The sequence below is a fragment of the Ctenopharyngodon idella genome, chromosome 3 (genome assembly GCF_019924925.1).
Source record: "Ctenopharyngodon idella isolate HZGC_01 chromosome 3, HZGC01, whole genome shotgun sequence".
NCBI lineage: Eukaryota > Metazoa > Chordata > Actinopteri > Cypriniformes > Xenocyprididae > Ctenopharyngodon > Ctenopharyngodon idella.
In genome coordinates, this window is record NC_067222.1 from 17,562,626 (window position 1) to 17,577,274 (window position 14,649).

General features: G+C 39.5%; 3 protein-coding genes across 13 annotated transcripts in view; 1 reads left to right on the forward strand and 2 right to left on the reverse strand.

The window, feature by feature from the left end:
- Positions 1-14,649, forward strand: part of LOC127508159 (uncharacterized) — a 448,826-nt gene that overhangs the window by 158,138 nt on the left and 276,039 nt on the right. The gene's annotated exons all lie outside the window — the stretch shown is intronic.
- LOC127508162 (gastrula zinc finger protein XlCGF8.2DB-like) lies at positions 929-7,071 on the reverse strand. The gene is made up of 2 exons (XM_051885875.1): positions 7,056-7,071; positions 929-3,615 (listed from the first exon to the last, which is right to left on the reverse strand). Exon 2 carries the CDS (start codon positions 3,608-3,610, stop codon positions 2,441-2,443), a length of 1,170 nt encoding a protein of 389 aa, XP_051741835.1. The 5' UTR covers positions 3,611-3,615; positions 7,056-7,071; the 3' UTR covers positions 929-2,440.
- LOC127508119 (uncharacterized) overlaps positions 9,243-14,649 on the reverse strand; it is a 310,593-nt gene continuing 305,186 nt past the window's right edge. The window contains exon 12 of the mRNA XM_051885780.1: positions 9,243-10,026. Within this exon, the coding sequence (XP_051741740.1) occupies positions 9,889-10,026 (138 nt within the window). The 3' untranslated portion in view covers positions 9,243-9,888. The remainder of the gene's footprint in view (positions 10,027-14,649) is intronic.

Below are 14,649 nucleotides of genomic sequence, written 5' to 3' on the forward strand. Positions count from 1 at the left end.
TGATCGTTGACAACCTTAACTAAAGCAGTTTCAGTGCTGTGATGAGAGCGGAAACCAGATTGAAATGCATCAAACTGATCGCTGAGAGCTAGAAAAGACTGTAGCTGATTGGCAACAACTTTTTCCATAATTTTCTAACGGTAGTTCGATAATTAGTGAAATCTGCTGGGTCCAGGTTTGTTTGTTTTTAAGAACAGGAGTAACAGCAGCAGTTTTCAGTGAAATTGGGAACAGTGGCAGAGATAAAAGACATATTTACTAAGTGTGAGATAGGAGCAGAAATGACAGAGATACAGTGTTTCAGAAGCAATGTGGGCGCAGGATCTAACTGGCATGAGGAAGAATTAGAGTTCTGTATTATTTCAGAAATTAAGGTTGGATTTGACAAGGTAAAATTATTAAACAGTTGAATAGAATGAGCTTGCTCACAAGTAGAAGTGACTGGTTCAGTGCCAAGAGACCCACATAGAGCGTCCAATTTATTTTGAAAGTGGCGCAAGAAAGAACCACACAAATCATCTCATTCAAATTGACTGGGACTATGGCTAGGAGGCTGGACTAATTTGTTAACCATGCTAAACAGTGTTTTTGGCCTATTGCTAGCTTTATTGATGATGTCGGAAATATAGGAAGAGCGTGCTGTATTCAAGGCAGTTTTATAATGCCTAATATGTTCTGAGAACATTTGAAAATAGACAGTCAAGCCAGTTTTTCTAAAAAGGCGTTCAAGCTGTCTGCCTTTTGCCTTCATAGCACAAAGCTCTATAACTTGATATAACTGTCCGGTGTAAGCAGGTAGAGATGTACGAAATCATTCGGTGTTTGCCAGGTTTCAGTAAGAAATAGCATATCCAGGTTGTTGTCCGTAGTTAGTTCATTTAGATAAGGACCCTTATCCGAGATGGAGCAGCAGTTGAAGAGAGCAAAGTGATTTTGCAATACACCTTTATTTCCAGTTGTGGTGTAATTGAAGTTTGTCCTGTTTATATAAACAAGCGATCGCAGTGAACGTCAGTCCTCTGTAGACGGGTCGGTTTATTCATAGTTCTGTTTTTTGACCAGATACACAGAATACCGGTAAGAGGAGTGCTAACTCACCTCACAGTCAGTCCAACAGATGGAGGATAGAGGGGTTAGAGGGCTCGTAGCAGGACGACAACCAGTTCCCGACAATAGAAGACATGCATTCCAGGGCAGAGAAAATGAGTCTAGTTTGCTGAGAATTTATTGTCCAATAGAACAGAACATGTCCACATTATTTCACTATGTATGCAGTGAGGTCAGTCATTCCTGGTACGATGCCAACTCACAGTCAACATTGTAACACTTTCTTGATTTTGATTTCAGTGCTACTTTAACCTCAATGTTACCGATGCTCAAACGGCATCTTGGGCAAATGTGGCTCAGCTGTGTGAGCAGAAGCGTTGCCAGGTGTCTGGCAAGAAATAGAATAGTGTACAAATGTATTCAGGGATTGCATTTGCTCAGTGCAAGATGTTATCATTTTGATGTTATTTAAGCTATAAAGCAAGGGAAAATATTTGCACTAACTGTTAAAAACTAACACTGTATGTAACAATGATAGAGACACTGCTGTATGGCAAAAATATTTTAGTAATGAAATTTGAGGTAAATGAGAAATAATGCAAAGGAAAGTAAATTTTCAGAAATTGTGCGCTTTCTTGTGCTTGAATGTTAAAATGGCCCTCCTATGAGGTGTCAATCACAGCAACGGCCCCAAGCCAATTTGAGTTTGAGACCCCTGCTTTACATACTTACATGCAGAGCGAATGACACTGTTTATATGTGTTTCAAATGATAAAGTACTGTCAAAGATGACACCCAAACTTTTAACCTGTTTAAAAGCAGACACTGCAAAGTTATCAATATTCACTGAGAAACATTTATGGCCCTATTTTAACGATCGAAGCACATGGTCCTTTGGAATGACACCAAACATGAACTATCACGCTCTTGTTCACCTTGATTGAGATGATTTTAGGTGAGTTTTGAGCATCTTCAGTTCAGGAGATGAGGAGCAGGGATAGAGAGAGAGTAAGGAAACAGATGTGGACAATCAATAGTGAGGTGTGACTCTTCTGTCTCCACACAGTGGGGTGGGTTGTCTTGGATGTGGATGTGAACTTCTTTTAGAAAGTGTGCAGATGTTTCTGTAAGAGTTCAGAGTTTCCTCAGAGTGTGGTTCTCTCTGGGTTCAGCCATTTTGGCATCAGTCTTACACCACTATCAGTCGCCACTTACACTAAATGTATTAAAATCAGAACCATTCTCTCGTTTCGGTGATCGCCTAGTTATTTTTTGCTACTGACATTTTAATCAGGGTACTCATCCGGTCGGGCAAGTACAATTCTCTTTCACTTGGGCCTTCAAAAAAATCCACTTGTCCCAGACAAGCGTTAATGTCGAGCCCTGGCTTGAGCTAGCTTTTAAAAGCGAAACTCGTTCTGCACGGCTTCTCTCTGCTGTGGATCTTCTCATGTGTTTTCAGATGTCCTGATCGACCGAATCTCTTGTCACATTGTGAACACTTGTAAGGTTTTTCTCCAGTGTGAATCCTCTTGTGCCGTTTCAAACAGTTTGCTGCAGTAAAAGTCTTCCCACATTCGAAGCACACATGATCTCTTACACCAGTATGAATTTTCTGATGTGCACGTAAATTAAACAGCATTAAAAAACTCTTTCCACATACAAAACATGAATGTGGCTTCTCCTCCGTATGAACTCTCATGTGTTTCTTTAGGGCGGATGCCACAGGAAATGTTTTGCCACATTGATCACATGTGAACGGCCTCTCTCCGGTGTGAACTCTCATGTGTCCTTTAAGCAGTTCTGATCGGCTGAAGCTCTTCCCACACTGATCACACGAGAACGGCTTCTCTCCAGTATGAACTCTATTGTGGTTCTGAAGCTGTGATGATTGTGTGAAGCTCTTCCCGCACTCATCACATGTGAACGACTTCTCTCCTGTATGAACTCTCATGTGACGCACAAGATGATGTTTTTTTACGAAGCTCTTTCCACACTGATCACATGTGTGCAGCTTCTCTCCAGTGTGAACTCTCATGTGTTCTTTAAGGTGTGCTGACAGTGTGAAACTCTTTCCACATTGAACACACGTGTACGGCTTCTCTCCAGTGTGGATCCTCAAGTGTTGATTAAGATTTGTTTTTCGTGCGAAACTCTTCTCACATTGATCACATTTGAATGGCTTCTCTCCAGTATGAACTCTCATGTGACGCTCAAGACTACGTTTGTATGGGAAACTCTTCCCACACTGAGTGCAGGTGAACGGCTTCTCTCCGGTGTGGATCCTCATGTGATACTCAAGACTTTGTTTTATTGTGAAACTCTTCTCACATTGATCACATGTGAACGGCTTCTCTCCAGTGTGGATCCTCATGTGAATCTCAAGACTTTGCTTTGTTGTCAAACTCTTTCCACACTGAGTGCAGGTGAAAGATTGCTTGGCTCTTTGTTTCTTTAAAAATGTATTTTTAGTCTTTGAGCGACTCAGAGGTTTTTCTCCAGGTTTGACATGATGTTCCTCCTCCACTTCACTCAGTTCTTCACTCTCCTCCTTTACTTCCATCAGGTCTGAAATGAAAGAAAAAAGAAAGAATCAGGTTATTCCTGGTCTGTTGAAAGTACCTTGTTGATGTTTTTACACTTTTAAATGTTCAGCGGTTGAAGAGTGAGTAGAATAATGTAATCAAAATGGGCCTCATTTATCAATGTAACATAGAAACGAGCGCAGAAATGACCTTACGACAGGGTTCATGTGTGATTCATGAAACATTCGTATGGTGCCAGTCCCATCGTACGAATGATCAAACACTGATAAATGTGGCGGCTGAAAGCAATCGTCATTTAAATATCACGCCCGTAAATCTTCACAGTTTAGAAGCCTCGCTCCAAGAGTTTATGACACGGAGAAACGTAACCCAGCCAATAAGAGGAAGTAATCTCATGAAAGAGAAATTGATCTTACTCCAAAGACCTCATTACTGCAAACAATTACATTCATTTATATGTATATTAAATACTGGTAAATAAAGCAAAACATTTACAAACATAAACACTATAGCATAGGCTATTTTCCCCCTCACTCCTCATCAAATCCTTCAAATTTAACGGGCTCACCTCTCTAATTCTAATATTTAGTTTGACCTGATGTTGACAGTCAACGTGAAATTTTCTCAAACCTCCCTTTAATGACCATTTGTGGAAAGCCAAAACATTTTTGCACCTATTTCATAGTTGGTTTATTTAATTAGCTGCACAGCTGTTAAAGACCATGTGTGGTGAAAAAAACTTCTAAATAAGTCATTTTGATAATCAAAGACGAGTTTTAAGGGATAAAACTGTTGAAACTACAGGGGACTTTAAGATTTTTCCTGCTACAGCCAATCTAAATGTGCAGAAGTGCTTGAATCTTTCTAACATTCCTTGATTAAATTTGAGTACTTCAGTACTTCAGTTTAAAAAAAAAAAATACTTGATTGCAATTTGCCTGTGTCGAGTAACCAGCAAAATACCAGAACTGGTGCATTCTGCAGACGAGAATTAGGGCTGTGCGATTTGGGGAAAATATTGAATTTTTATGACAGATACTGCGATTGCGTTTTGATTTGCGATTTAATTTTGTAAAGCCAAGCTCCAGCTCAATATTCTCAATAGTGTGCAGCACACACTCTAAATTAAAGGAGTACAACTAGTGTTCATTTTGTCAGCTAGTTTTTTCAGTTTTAGTCTTAGTTTCAAGTCTTAGTCCCGTGTCAAATGTACTTTTTAGTTGTTATCATATTTAGTCAACCTTGTCCTGTTTTTATTTTGTCAAGTTTTAGTTGACTAATTGTCTGTGCATTTTAATCTAGTTTTTGTTATGCTGCATAACGGTTAAAATGATAATCCAGATTATTATGCTCAAAATAATAATCATTTGAGGAATGTATTTTTACATTTTATCAGAATTTAATATATACACGGTTACTTCCTGGTTGTCGTTAAGCCAACTCGGGCATTTCCGGTGAACTGTTAGCTGTTCATTCTCTACTCGTTGTACATCAACACAAAACCAACTTTTTAATGTTGTGTTCATATTTTAATGCAGTTATCACATTTACCTAATTTGCCAATAAACCAGTTTTATTGATTGCAATAAAGACAAAGCTATTGGGACCGTTTAAGAAATGCTGTGTCTGTAATTAGACACACACACGCATTTTTTCCCCAGCACTTTAAATGTTATTTTTAATGTGATGACCACAAACATTACTTGTTCATCCTTCTGAGATTGTCCCCATTTGTAAAACCATATGATTCAAAATGTAGGAAAGGCAACATTTGATAGAAAACACTTATTTAAAAAATAAAAAAAGACAATAATAACCAGCAGGTGGCGGCAGAGGAGCATTTATTTGCGCATATATTAGCCATTTCCTGTAATAGTTTTTCACTTAGTTTCGCTTTTGAACAAATTTTAAACAAATACATTTTGTCATTGTGAAGTATGAAGTACTCACAAAATCTCATGAAAAACAATAACTTTTCTTGTGAATTAATTACACAGAAAGGCAACACCGCACTCTCTCTTTGTAATCACTGAAGCTGTCAGTCAGTGCAGCGCAAGATCAATGATTTCAGCACACTTGTGAAAACACACATTTTATTCAATGAATCTAACTAAAGTGCACAATAAATATTGAATTTTTGATGCTTTTTTTTCCCACACAAAAGTGTGAAAACTGATGGTTGATTTGAATTTAGCCAAGGAGGAACACTGAGGTACGTCTTTATTTTAATTTTTTTTTTATGTCGTCTTATGTTTGAATAACTAAATTAATGCTATGCCTGACTATATTCTGATTATAAACTAAGTATTACACTACTGATGCTCAACACACCAGCATTTGACATCTCACCGGAAGTTTTCCAGCTGGCTTATATTATTGCGTAAGTTCGTAAGTTCTGCTCTGTGCATATAGTCAATTATTGCACTTTCACCTAGTAGCACAAATCAAGAGAATGCTTTATTTTACCTCATAAAGTTTCCTGATTTATTATAGGCTAGCTATTTATCACAACAATAGATCCATGTTTGATTTATTGCAGTTCATCGCTGAGAAGGTTTGATCGCAGATTTAGGCGTGACAGAACACAGAACGACTGAATGACACTTTCATTTCAGCAGAAAATAAATCTCTAATGGATATCTCTAAAATGCAGGTCAGTTGTTTGTCAGTGTTTTCAGATCATTCACACTTCTTCCCCAGCGTAGAGAGAGTGTGTGCGCATGGTTGCCAGATTGCAAAGATAAAGCAAAACACTGGATAGAAAACTTGTTCTTTTAACAGAAGACAGAAATATGTGTCCATGTCCAGCTGATTTCTCTGGATTTAAACATTGCTGAAAACATTTGAGATAATTGTTCTAGTGGTTTTTGAATATATTAATCTAAATATTTTTTTTTACATATTATGCCTTTAACACAATACTGTGTTACTGAAATCTCACTTGGTATTCGTGGTAGAATAACTTAATTGCAATAATGTAAATCGATCATTAATGTGTTACAGATTTATACAAAAGCTGACAATGATCATACAACTCTTAAAAATAAAGAGCACCAGCATATTTAGCGTTTCATGTGTCAAACTTCATCTATATTCACATTTATTTCCCACGTTCATCATTACAGGGACAATATAAAGTGATTAGAAGTAGAAACACTCGAGATCGAGTCCCATCAATTCTCCTCATAGATCTCAAACTTTGACATTCAGTTACAGTTCTCACTATGAAACATCGAAACAATCACAAACGAACACAAAATCGCTCAGGTCTGAATGAATTCAACATATTTTCCTCACATGCTGCTGCACTAAATGTTTATTTCAGCAGGAAGACGACAGAAAAGACGCACAAGTATCGCTGTGCTCGATGAAAACAACACAGAAATGAGCCTGTCGCTTGAACAAACTGTATAAAGTGTGTTTGATGGTCGTGTAAATATGAGAAATAACTGCTCGACTCACCTCAGAAGACTCGACGCTTCTTCTTCTGTGTTTTTAGCGGTTGGTAAACCAGCTTAAGACGCATTTCCGCCTCCTACCGGGATGGAGTGTGAAGCCCCAATGAACGAAAGAGATAAATAAACTGAGAAAAAAATACCCCAAATCTGTATCTCTTAAATATTTTTAAATAATTTTAGAAGAAAATCATACACTCTTACTGTTTCTGTGCATTCTGAAATGTATTCTTAACTGTATTGCTGATTTCTTTCTGATTTTCCACAGTAATCTGCCTCACAATTTCATTCTTTAGGCATTCACCTTTCCTTTTTGATCATATGCAGTGAATAATTAAGATTTGAGTGTCATAACACAGTCTCTTCTCTTTTGTTTCCATATACCCTTCTTTCAATCCCCACTTTGATATTTGGTGATTTCTTCTTTTTTGAGGAACATATCACTTTAGTTTATTTCTATGACAACTCCAATTATTTTTCCACTTCATTAACTGCTATCTACAAGCTACTTTCCTCCACAGACGCTATATTTCGTCCTCTTTTCCACAAGGCATCATCTGCACATAAAGATTTACCAATTTTTTGTCCAATCATATGTCATTTATCATTATATTAAACAATACTGGGTTACACACACTTCCTTGTGGGCTTGTGTCTTGTTAAAAAAAACCCTCTAAAATAACATTCAGAGATGTTTTATCATTTCATAACATATTTTGTCTGTTCATGGAGAAGTATGTTTCACCCCTTGTAAAATCTGTGTCCAGTGTTCATCAGATGACACTTTTCGAACCAACAGATAAGGGTTCTCTTTCAAAATGTGTTCCCTTTGTACTCTCACACTTTTCGATATGTTATTGTTACTATGAAATATGCTTCACTTCTCCCATCACCATTATTATTATTATTATTATTATTATTAATTAATAAATTATATTATTATAACAATTTATCAAGCTTGAAATGGTTTGACGCCATCTGAGTGACTAGCGCTGCGTCCTAAATCGAATACTTCTCTACGATACAGAACGCGAAAAACAGTAAGCGAACAGAATAGTATGTCCGAATTCATAGTATTCGAAAAAAAAGTAAGCGAAAAGTACATGGATGACTTACTACTTCCGGTGAGATCCTGAAGTGCGCATACGATGGACACTTTACTATCCCATGAGGTCAAGGGAGAGGGTTTGTGAATGGAGTTGAAAGGACGTAACTGACGCTGGTAGGTCATGTGACAGTAACAACGTTGCGGATGTAGTACGTCCAGATTAGCTTTTTTCACACTTCCGGGTTTTTGTCTTCCAGAATGACCCACGCCGGGTAAAAGTTTTTCCGATAACAGTAATAGATAGCCGAGCCTAAGAACCAGTTCGGGAATCAAAGTCTTTTTAGGAATTAAATGTCATGAAAATGTTTGAACGGTCTTGGCGATTTATTGAGACTACAGAGCTCTCATTAAGAGCTACATTTATGAACTAATTCGAAGTGATGGCGGTTAAATTGGTTAAATTCTCCGTGTCTGTTTGGCGCAGCTCTGCATTATCTCACTCCATGTGCTGTAAAGACAGTGCCGGCGTCTCAATGTACATACTATCCATCCTAAATAGTAGGCTATGTGATATAGTAATATTCAATAGCTACTATTTAGGGTGGATAGTAGGGGAGACCAGGGGCAATTGTAACATCTCAAATTACACCAATCAGAAACAAGACAGAACCATGAAACTCATTTTGCATGTGCTCTGTGGAGATCCCTCTCTGCATGCCAAAAGACAAGCTTCTGAATCATTCTTGGTAAAGTTTCATTTTTGAGGTATAAAAGTAATTTTTTTCATCTACAGTATTTCCCTCATACTGTCTTAACCATTAATGCCTATGAAATTAAACCTGTCTTGTTTTGATGACAATTCTGTTGTCTAACATTTGATATCAATGTCAAACTTTAGCTTTGTTGTTTCTAGCTAGCAGGGTAACCTGTCACGGGGTGGTACAGTCGGGGGAAATTGTAACACTGCGTTCACCATCAAAATAGTGTCCAGCTTAGTAAGGACATCAAAATAGATTCCAATCATTTAAGAAAAGTGTTTTTGCCTCTCAATCTGGGTATCCATTTTACTGAGTAGGCCTGTACACTCTCTGTTCACAGCATGCCGAGGTTCAGACCAAGGAAAACAGCAGGAGGAGTTAATTAATTGTTCTGGATAATATGGATGTAATGGATATTAAATAGTCTTAACTATTGAAGGTATTACATGTGTTGTTACAATTGCCCGCATGTGGGGGCAGATGTAACATTTGACTTCTAATGTTTCAATCATTATTGTGACTCTAACATTGCTTGTAAAAACATTTGGTGACTGTTAACAAGTAGAACACAGACACAAGTTACTGACATAAAAATTGTATCCAAAAGCGTTGCTGAAAGCAGCTGCTCAAATGGTTCAAACACCAAATTATCATTCCTGTCATATTGTGATAAACGCTTATCATCAAGCTTTGTCTGTTCTCATAATTAGTGCAAGCTGACAGTTAATTAACTGCTGGAGAAAATACATGATTTAATGAGAATGATGTAAGAGAGTAAAAGTGTCCTCATTTTCTAGACTTTGTACAAACCTGCAGCTCTGAATTAATAATAAAGACACTAGCATTAACTGATCAACAAGCAGACAGAAACTATACAAAAAACATGCTGAACTGAGAAAAATAACCAATAACTACAAATAAATCAGAGCATCACTTGGGTTTGTTTGTTAACATGTAAAAGACATTGAAAGTATTTATAATGGCACTGAATGACACCATCAGGACTCAGTTATATTAGATTCATATTCTTCTGCTCATGTGGTTTTTGTGTAATTATTTGACTGATTTGTGATGTTCTTGTTCACAGAGGCATAAAGTTCACTGCAGTTTTCCTGAGATCCAGCTTTTGCTCCTCTGATGGAAGCATAAGTCACTTTATCATCACAGCGAACCTGAATGAACATCACAGTTATTGTTTCAACACACAATTATTACAGCATGATGTTTGAGCTCAATTCATGACACACATTCAGAAGAAAACACAAACTATCATGTTGAGAGAAGCTGGACAACATCAAGGAAGTGTTTCTCACCTTGTTCTTTTTGTCTTTGTTTTTACTGTACGCAGTGACCTCAGAATAAGTCTCATGATCATCTGTCTGCTCCTAAACATCAATGGAAATATGAAAAATTACCACAGTGTCAAATATACACAAATATACACAGATTATTGAAGAGATTATATAATGGACCAGTTAGTTTATCTGTACTGTTTCTGGTCTGAAGTCACAGATAAGAATAAAAATGATGGAATCGAATGTGAGTCCGACATTTCAGGGTCAGAGCTTATAAACACTAATAACTCATGGATCGACCTACAGTACTCACCTCAGAGTCATCAGTTCCTCTTCTGTTATCTGAAACATAACGTCAAGGGAATACTGATCAAAAAACACAAACCAAATATACAATACAGTCTCAAACACATAATATTTTTATTTTATATAAAATTTTAGTGCTGTAGAATTACATTGTGAACTCACTGATTTCTCTTCACTTAGAGGAATAGTGTCTAAATTACATATTCATTTTATCAGATGTTTGTTGTTACAAAATATGAGAAACTGTGAAAACTCACTGTCTCTTTTCCTGCGAATCATCCAGAGAATAAGAGCAGGAAGGAGAACAGCAAATGAAGCGACAACAATCACAATCACAATCACTGAGAGAGAGATGATAGAGAGACACATTCAGCATTACTGTGTTTAAATAAATAAATAAATAATATGTGATAAATAAATGTGATCATGAACCTTGTGTAGGAGCTGCTGCTGTAGTTTGGCTTGATTTCTTCTCAGAGTTTGAGCTGCTGACTGGAATCAGTGTTGTTGAATCAGAAGATGAATGTTTAGATGCTTCATCTGTAGGACATTAACATCATGATTTAGACTAGCAATAGTTCGAGGGAACTCGCACTGCATTGTCATGACTACACTTTGGGGAACACAAGCGTCTGAAGCACATGTGAAACTAGACCAATCCTGATTGGTGCTGCATCATGACATACTCAGTGACGTGGCATGTGACGGTGTACACGGAAGCTATAACAAGATGCTGGCACACAGTAGCATCAGCTTCTGCTCTTCAGCAAGTGCTATATGGGGGAATTTTTAAGACTCGCCACTTCATGCCGCCACGTATGAGGAGCTTGTGGAGGTTGTCACTCGTGCTGTGTGGATAAATTAAACATCAACTGGCCCCGTGAGAAGCGCTGAAAAAAAGCAAGCTGGATGAGTGCTTCCTGCAGTGTAGAGCACATAGGTGTAATTTGCGGGTGGGACATGTCCCCACCACTTTTTGCCAGGGTCGATATTGTCCCCACCACTTTTTGAAACATCTAGCGGCACAGATGTATACTAATACAAAAGAAACATATCTAGTTTATTAACAATTTGTTCGTTTGTGTTAAATAATAGGCGATCTGGCGCTGGGATGTGTCGTTTTTGAAATCACGTTGAGTGCTCGTTGCCGCTGTTATCAGTTGCGCAACAGTTTTCTCTTTGCACTCGTGCACACTGCCCAGTCTTCACACGGACAAGTGCTTCATTCTATCGATGTTGCGGCCACAGATTCTATTCGTTCCGGTGAAATCACAAACAAAATGCACATAAACACGTCTCTGCTCTTGATAAACAATCACTGATGAACATCTTTGGTTTTAATGAGAAAAAAATAAAATAAATAACACAAGGGCGGATTAGAACCCAGAACCTCTGGCATGTGGAACAAAAGTTTAACCTCTAGTCCATCAAGACAATCTAATGCTAAATGTGGATTTACGTATTTACTGACTAATGTAAATACTTTCGAGACTAACTATATATTGTATTATAGTAGATGTAAGGATGAAACTATCATATTAAACATGAGGTCTATGTCAATAAATTTTGTGCATTTATTATTATAATGATACACACATTCCCAACACACACATTCTTGTCCCACCCACTTTTTAAAACAAAGTTACACCACTGGTAGAGCACAACCTATATGTCTGGGCTTACCATTCTTTCCTGATTTACAAAACAAGTTATGTAAATTGTGGAAAAGACCATTCTCTTCCCGTATTTCCCCCACCTCTGTGACTTAATATAATGGCATTCATGGCACTAAAGAGAACAGTTATGGGACAATGCTGCGGGTTGAGGAGCTTTGGCCTGCTATCTCTCATCCAACACTGTACCATCCCTGAAAGCCTAGATGCTTCCCACCAAACCCTGCTGCACTACATCTGCTTTGGTGGGAAAAGCATATATGTGACCCTGGACCACAAAACCAGTCATAAGGGTAATTTTTTTAAAGTGGAGATTTATACTTCTGAAAGCTGAATAAATACGTTTTCCATTGATGTATGGTTTGTTAGGAAAGGACAAAATTTGGCCGAGATACAACTATTTGAAAATCTGGAATCTGAGGATGCAAAAAAAAAAAAAAAAAAATCTAAATGTTGAGAAAATCGCCTTTAAAACCCATTAAGCCCTGAAGTGACATACACAAAAGTAATGACTCATAACTCCTAAACTATAGCAAGGAGAATCAAAAGGTAGGTATCGTTTGATAGAACACTTTTTAAAATAAATCTTTACTTAATATCCTAATGATTTTTGGCATAAAAGAAAAATCGGTAATTTTGACCCATACAATGTATTGTTGGCTATTGCTACAAATATACCCGTGCAACTTACGACTGGTTTTTTGGTCCAGGGTCACATATGGTGGCAGGTCGACCTATTAAGGGACATAGATGTGAGTGAGAGGGTCAAGCCCGGCGACATTCAGGAGCGGCGTCAGGCTGCAGACCTGTCTCTCTATATCACTAAGGAGACTGCCCGCACCATCGGCCGCTCCATGGCAGCATTAGTGGCCACAGAGAGACATTTGTGACTCAATCTCTTGGGCATTGGGGAGAAGGACAAAGACGTGAGCACTTGTGACCCCGGGGTCGAGGCCAGGTTATAAAACCTGATGAACATGTGCGGCGAGGACCATCCTGCCGCATCACACATTTCCTGGAGGGAGACTCCCGAAAGCAAAGAGGCAGCCATAGTCCGAGTAAAGTGGGCTCAGACCATAAAAGGTGAAGGTTGGCCGGCCGACTCGTAGGCAAATGAGATAGCCTCAACTATCCACTTACTTAAGGTTTGCTTAGATGCAGGGTGCCCTTTACGTGGGGACCGAAACACAAATAACTGATCAGATTTACGCCACAGGGCAGCTCTGTGGATGTAAGCATCTAAGGCCCTGACAGGACAGAGCAAATTGAGTTTCCCCTGGTCTGGATCTTGGAATGGAGGACAAAAAGCCTGCAGCATAATAGGGCCTGCCACATTAGTGGGAACCTTAGGAACATAGCCTTCCCGAGGAAACAAGAAGGCTTTAACCATGCCTGGAGCGAAGTCCAAGCAAGAAGGAGAGACCGATAGAGCTGAAGGTCTCCAGTTCTCTTAAGAGACGAAATAGCGAGAAGAAACAGAGTCATGGGCTCGAAAGGAGCCATGGACAGGTCTTCCAAAACTATGGCTAAGTCCTAAGTTTGAACTCTCTGACGTGCCGCAGGTCTTAGCCTCAAAGTACCACAGAGGAAGTGAGTTACCCATTGGTGTCTTCCAACTGAAGCACTATCTAAAGAATGAAATAGCTGCCACATACACCCTCAAAGTGGATGGGTGATGAGAACTTATCTTGAAGGAACTCCAGAACTGTACCAACCGGGCAGTTAGCAGGGTCCAACATACGACCTCTACACCGTGAAGACAACATGTTCCATTTCAGGGAATATAACCTCCTCGTGGTGGGAGCTCTGGACTGGAGTATAGTCTCCACTACCTCAGTAGGGAGACCTGAATCTATAAGCTGGCCCCCCTCAGAGGCCACGCCCACGATTTCCACAACTCCGGGTGGGGGTGAAGGAGTGAGCCCCCCGCCTGTGAGAGCAGGTCCCTCCTGACCGGAATCTCGAAGGGAGAGCCGTCGAGGAGAGACATCAGGTCCGAGAACCACACTCGGCCGGCCAGAATGGGGCTATTAACAGCATCTGGACCCCATCCCAGCATACCTTCTCCAAAACTCCTGGGAGCAGAGCAATCGGGGGGATGGCGTACAGACGCAGCCTCGGCCACATCTGTACCATCGCATCCAACCCCAGAGGGGCTGGATACGTGAGGGAGTAAAATAATTGACAGTGTGTCGTCTCTCGAGAGTGTGTCGTCATCCGCTTTCCCGAACCGCTCCCACAGGAGCTCCACCACCTCGGGGTGATGTCTCCACTCCCCGGGCCTCAGCCCCTGCCTCGACAGGATGTCTGCTCCCTGATTCAGACACCCCTGGCTACCAGTAATTTCCCTTGGGCTCACAGGAGGATCTGGTGTGCAACTTGCATAAGGGGTGTGAACGCAGACCCCCCCTGATGATTTATATACAAGACCACCGCTGTGTTGTCCGTGCGGACCAACACATGGTGGCCCCTGAGGTCTAGGAGGAAGTGTTTGAGTGCCAGGAACACAGCCATCATCTCC

Coding starts and splice junctions, on each gene's coding strand:
- LOC127508162 (XM_051885875.1), bottom strand. CDS start 3,610: ATGGAAGTAAAGGAGGAGAGTGAAGAACTGAGTGAAGTGGAGGAGGAA.